The sequence below is a fragment of the Saccostrea echinata genome, unplaced genomic scaffold, assembly GCF_033153115.1.
Source record: "Saccostrea echinata isolate AGI-Se365-2 ecotype Australia unplaced genomic scaffold, CSIRO_AGI_Sech_v1 ptg000036l, whole genome shotgun sequence".
NCBI classification, from domain to species: domain Eukaryota; kingdom Metazoa; phylum Mollusca; class Bivalvia; order Ostreida; family Ostreidae; genus Saccostrea; species Saccostrea echinata.
In genome coordinates, this window is record NW_026889785.1 from 8,577,886 (window position 1) to 8,584,292 (window position 6,407).

The 6,407-nt window shown below is 33.5% G+C and overlaps 1 protein-coding gene across 1 annotated transcript; it reads left to right on the forward strand.

Annotated features, from left to right (window-relative positions):
* Positions 1 to 4,634: 4,634 nt before the first annotated feature.
* LOC133199979 (baculoviral IAP repeat-containing protein 3-like) lies at positions 4,635 to 5,177 on the forward strand. The gene has a single exon (XM_061335757.1). The coding sequence runs from the start codon at positions 4,635 to 4,637 to the stop codon at positions 5,175 to 5,177; it is 543 nt and encodes a 180-aa protein (XP_061191741.1).
* Positions 5,178 to 6,407: the final 1,230 nt, after the last annotated feature.

Consider the following 6,407-nt stretch of genomic DNA (forward strand, 5'->3'; position numbering starts at 1 on the left):
GTGTCGTATAGTGAGACTTCCCCATAGTGAGATTCCCCCGGAAGGCTGGCTATATAGTGAGATATCCTCAGGAAATTATTTAGAGTAAGATATCAAAATTTTACTTTAACTCATAGACAATAAGTACAACTTTTTTTAGCGCTACATGTGTAGCACTAATTCATGACTACACCAACCACTCCATACCCGATGATTGCGCTAAATTTTGAATACGTTAATTTATGTACACATACAGTATTTAATATCATGGGAAGTATTATATGTACATTAAAACAGGATAGGACCTCCTCTCTGTACTTTCTTCATGAATAAGAAGCCATTTATATACATTTCAACATTACTTGCTGGATGCTGTGCAAAATATGTATGTATTCAACAGTTAAAGCTGATTCACAATTATAATAATATTATACTATAAGTAATAATTTTTTTACTTCTAAAAACATATACCCGATGGTGATATATTTATTTATTTATAAAAATTCTAATCTTTATGATAAATATTCACAAATAATTTAGTTTGAATATTTAAACAAAATATTTTATGTCTTTGTCACTTATAAAGAATACACAATCTCACTTGATGTTTTAAGTTTTACTAACCAAGTCTCAAGATTCATGGAGCAAATGGCTCAGTGATCATAAGTGTTTGGCCAGTAACCCAAAGGTTGCTGGTTCAAGCCCTGCTTTGGACACTTCATATTGTGTGTTGTGTCCTTAGACGAAGAACTTGATCTGCATTAATTTTCTCAGTCCACCTCTACCCTACTGTAACAGCTTATGCTGGGGATTAACCTAACTCTCATCTGCTTAGCACCAAAGAAATTGGGTATAACCTGGCTTTATGAGCTTCTGGCTCATCAAAGGCTTAAAATTCAATAGTGTTCTGGCAAACAAGTTTTCGTGAAGACTGGATATCATATTAACAGAATGCATTGCATTTTATACTTTATAATTACCGTGGCAATATGACATAGCATCAATGTCAATATTATCCTACAAATCAAAACACAAAGCTGTTTCAGCAGCTCCAGGAAAAAAAATGAAAATCTTTAAATATTCATGACAGACACTCAACAAACTCAGGTGACAGTGAAATCAATAACAAAACAGGTGAATATTTTTACATACTTGTCTCCAAGGCAGATCTTCTTCGCCATAATCATAGCGCACTTCCTCATTTATTTGTATGTCTCGAGAAGCATACAGACACAATTTTGGTTCATTCTTGAACACTTCTAACTTCATGATTGCATTATTATTTGCTGCACCCTTCTCTGCATCGTTGACAAACTTGCAAAGTCTGTCAGACTTCGTTGCGTCAATGCTGGTGAATATAATAGCAAGAGGCCCATGAGCCACAACGCTCACCTTTACACAACTTTTTTTAAAAAAGATTTTTAATTAACCTTTTCCTCTCTTTTTTCCCAAAGAAAATTTTTAACACATATGGTGGCTCAACCCTAGCCGTAAGGGTTATGAATTAAAAAGGAGAAAACTTTTTCAAAGGATTTTTTTGTATATATACCTAGGTAAAACTTTAAACCCTCATTATGACATCCTAACTCTGAAGACCACAACCTTAAATATGAACCTACAATATGACGAGAAGTCTTCATTTCACTGTCAGCTTTTCTGGTCAAGTGATTCTAAGAGATGTCAACAATTTTTTTAACTTTCTTAATTATTTCCCCTTGAAAAAAGGACATGGCCCTTAATTTGAAATATATGAATCTCCTTCACCCAGTTATGATTTGAATTAAGCTCAATGGTTCTGGATAGAAAGTTGAAAACTTTACTGATGACGAAAGACACAACAAAAAGATGCTGGACACACTTTGATCACAAAAACTCACTTGATCGTTTGGCTCAGGTAAGCTAACTAAATGAAAACTACATATCAAAGTTTCGTTACAAAAGTATTCATATGAACCCTAATAACAATATATTCTTGATATAAAGAATCAAAAGAGGATATCGTCAAAACTTAACTGATGTAAAACAAAGTACCATTGTTTAAAGGATATATATACTTCCTCTGAATATTATCTGCTTTATTTCTTAAGAAAACTACGGTTGTTTATCAACCACTAAGCAATGAATCATACAATGACATACATATTAATTGGGGATGCGCCACTTATTGATATATCAATATATCATGATTTCTTACTTCATGATACATATCAAGATACGGAGACTTAAATACTAGTATTTAGTATATAATTATAAATTCTGAATATTATTCATTTATTTGATCAAAGTATTAAACAGCAATTATAGGAAATGTAAAAAATGTTGAAAACAGTTAAACAATGGAATTAAAACATGCTTTATATTTTATTGATAAAAATTTAAAAAGTGAAGTTATGTTTTTAAAGCACATTTTAACAAATATTAAGGAAATTCATTTGAAATTGTAGCAAATTTGCGTGTAAAAATATCACGAAAAATAGTGATGTATCACAATACCAAATTTTTGGCAATACCAATTCCTAATATAAATAATACAATATTTAAAACGTTATTAAACCTACTTTATACGATTATTTATACATTACATAATTATAATACAATATTTGACATATTTAAACCTGCACTTGAAATGTCTTAAGCATGTTACACCTTGTGTATTTTTTTCTGCAACAGCTGCAACATTAATTTCCCTACTAACAACCAAATAAAGCATTTATTATATGTTTAAATAAAAATGTGTTTGAAGAAAATGGTAACATTTTTACCAGTGATGCCCATTCCATTGGTAAAAATACTGATATGAATGACGTTGTCTTCTCCTCTTTTTCTCCCTTTCTTCAGCTTCTAACACCGAATTTTTTTCTCCAACATATTCTAATAAAAAACTGCCCTTGCTGAAGCATTTCGTGGTGAACACACCAGATCCTGTTAAAATTCAGATCAGAGATTTGTTATCTTTATTACCATGGTATTCATTTTTTAAAATAAAAAATAATAAGTGAACTACACAGCGTATGATACGCCTGTCAAATATGTACTGTTCAATTATCATACATAGTGTAGAGTGCAAGGAAGAAAATCATGTGAACTTGATACAGTTTTCCATATTTTTTCCATTCCTAATGATTGATGCACCTCCTGTGGTGTAGGTATTAATAAGAACAAACGAAGTCTGTGAGCCAATGCTCAGTAGTACTACACCCGCTCTGATGTGAATATACACTATCATGTGAATAAAAAAACAAAACAAAAAACAAAAACAAAAACAACATCTGTAATAGATTGCTGTGCAGTATATCATGAAAAAAACGTGTATTTTCTTGATTTACCATTGTTTTAATAATGTTATTGCAATACTCTTACATATTATGTTGGGACTGGGTAATTTAAAAGTTAAAAAGCATAGTGTTTTTTCTAAATTGAATTTCACCTTAATTAATTGTCACAGTGACCTTTAAGTAGGGTGCAACACACCCTCTACTTAAGATGCATTAATTGACCAAGTTTGATGAGTCTAGGTCTAATAGTTTTTCTAATTATGAGCTGGACAAGATTTTTACATATTTAGCCAAAGCATCTTAATTAAAGATCACAGTGAACTACTTTTATGCAACAAACCTTCTACCCAAGATGTATCAAATGACAAAGTTTGATAATTCTAGGCCTAATAGTAAGTTATGAGCCGGACATGAAAAAGCTAACAGACGGACAGACATGAACACCATAATATAGTATGTCCCATCTTAAGATGGGCATATAAAAATCACATGTACATATCCCCCCCCCCCTAAAAAAAAAAAAAAAAATGAATGATTTTTTCCCTTATTCCCTGTGTATTGTGTCTACAGGACCGTGTGACAGAACAGCAGCACATGCAAAATTTGTAATCAAGAAGTATGTCAATGAAGGAAGGGATGTGACAACAGCAGTAGATATGAAAAAGTAAGTGATGCTATAAAATCACAACATCAGTCAAACAATGAAATTGACACAGCATGTATCAGTAATAATTTGAATTTCAAGAGATCAGAGTGAAGAAACTTAAGAATGACATCCTTGCCAGGATGATAACTTGATCCCATTCAAATTAGGTTTCATACGCCTGTCCTTAGATGGGACATATTATGGTATGATGAAGTCCGTTCCTCTGTCCATCCATCCGCTTTGTCTGGGCTATATTTCCTTCATGACTTAAGCTTACAACATCAAACTTGGCACAGATGTTCTTCTTGATTAGATGGTTTGTCCTGACCTTGACCCAAGTCAATACCTCCAAGGTCTAGGTCACTGTAGCCTTTGATGAATCACTGTAGACTTTGATGAAATTTCTTTGTATGGGCCGTTTTTCTTATGCTTTTGTTCTGCAACTTCATACTTAACACGATTGTTTGTTATTAAAGGGTTGTGTGTCATGACCTTGACCCACACGTGTGTGGGAAAAGAGCAAAGAAAAGAAAAGAATGGCAAAGAAAACTCCTTTGTCATTAAGAAACACACGGATAATGAAAATGACAAAAATAGACATGACCTCGATTTTCTTTAGAAAGATTACAATAGGAGAGAAACAATAAAGAAACGCACGAATAAGTTGTAGACGTATAAATAGAGAAGTTCTTTTTTCGAATCGTCATTTCACGTCTGCTACTCGACTGATCAAAATGAGTTCCACGTTAGATGGAATTCCCAACCTGATAGAAACGGACTCTGCTACCAATTTTGCTTGGGGCAACACGTCCTCTTTAGAATGTGAACCCTCTGACTCTTGGGAGGCAGATAGCAATGCTAATTTTGCCTGGGGTTATCCAGATTCCTCCTCATCCAAGAAGAAATCAGAAGAGTACGTCACGGTACAAATGCCAGTGAAAGACATCCCTCCACCACCTCTACCTAAAAAGGAGGTTTCTGTCTGGAAGTACCCAGAATACGTCAACTTTTCCGAGCGTTATGCCAGTTTTTGGGATTGGCCAAAATATCTGAAGGGATCCAACAAAAAAGACCTTGCACGTTCTGGATTCATCTACACCAAGATCGGAGACAGAGTCACTTGTTTCTCCTGTGACATGACCCTGAAAAACTGGGAACCTCTGGACGATGCTAACAAAGAACACCTTCGCTGGTCCAAGAACTGTACCTATGCCCGGATGGTAACAGATGGAAAATACGATGACTGGAGAAAGAGAACTTACAATGTTCGTCAGTAAATAAAATGTGAAGGACTCTTGTTGTTAAAATGTGCTCCTTTGAAAGCTTACACTGAACATTTATTATCATGGACTTTTGCCTGCCGAGAATCCGAAACAACAGATCTAGGACACGTATAGCACGTTCTCCGAGTCGTATTGACATAGATTGAACGTAGTAGTGAGGCAAGCATATGTACATGTATAGAAGTGTGTGACATTCATGTTTTTTGTCCTATTCGAAATCACGTGCTTTATGACGTTCAAATAAAAATAAAGAACTTTGTTTTTGTTTCTTTATCTCTGAGAGAAGGTATAAAAAGGTCTGTTATAAGGGAAGTCATGTCATTCATACGTCAGTCGTCAAAAAGAAGTGACTCATGCAAGAGTACTTAAAAAAAATCTGGTACGATCCTCGTCATGCCGGGTCCTTTCTGTGTGAAGTGTACATTCGAGGATGTTTCCAAAGTCATCATCAGGTGGGTTGAGTAGTTGATCGATATCCATTTTTTCGTCAGAGGAGGATTGTTGGACGCTGGACCAATCCATGTCCTGGATATCTCGAAACAACTCATATTCCCGAACCACTGGACTACAACATATTTTATTTGATATCAAAAAGTCGTCAATCAAGTTGACTTTTTTTATTGAAATAAACTAAAACTCTATTTATCGACATCTGTTTTACAACTAAGACATTATGGATAACGTCGTGCACTTTACTACAAATGTTTTTTTTTTAAATAAATGTAAGAACTAACACAACACCATACTATCGAATTTGAATTAAATTACTGGATTTTTGTCATACTTTTTACACACCAAATCATTTCTTTAACGTTAATTTTTTTTTCAAAATTATAAATAAAAATCCATTTGTAAGAACTATTGCATTGTGGATAAAGTAATACACTATATACTACAAATGTTAGTTTAAAAATGAATTTAAGAACTAATACCACACCATACTATCGATTTTGAATTAAATTACTGAATTTTCACCATACTTTACATAGGAAAACACGTACTTGGAATGATTTTTGAAAATTACAATTCAAAATGTATTTAAATCAAGAACGACACGTCATACCATGTAACTTTTAACATTTTAACCAAAACGGCCCACCATAGTGTCAACTTTTGTGTTATTAAATTTTCTTTGAAACGACACACCATATTATCGACGTTGTATACACTATTTGTTTTTTTTTTTTTTACACAAAAGCGATGTACTGTGCTATCGACTTTTAT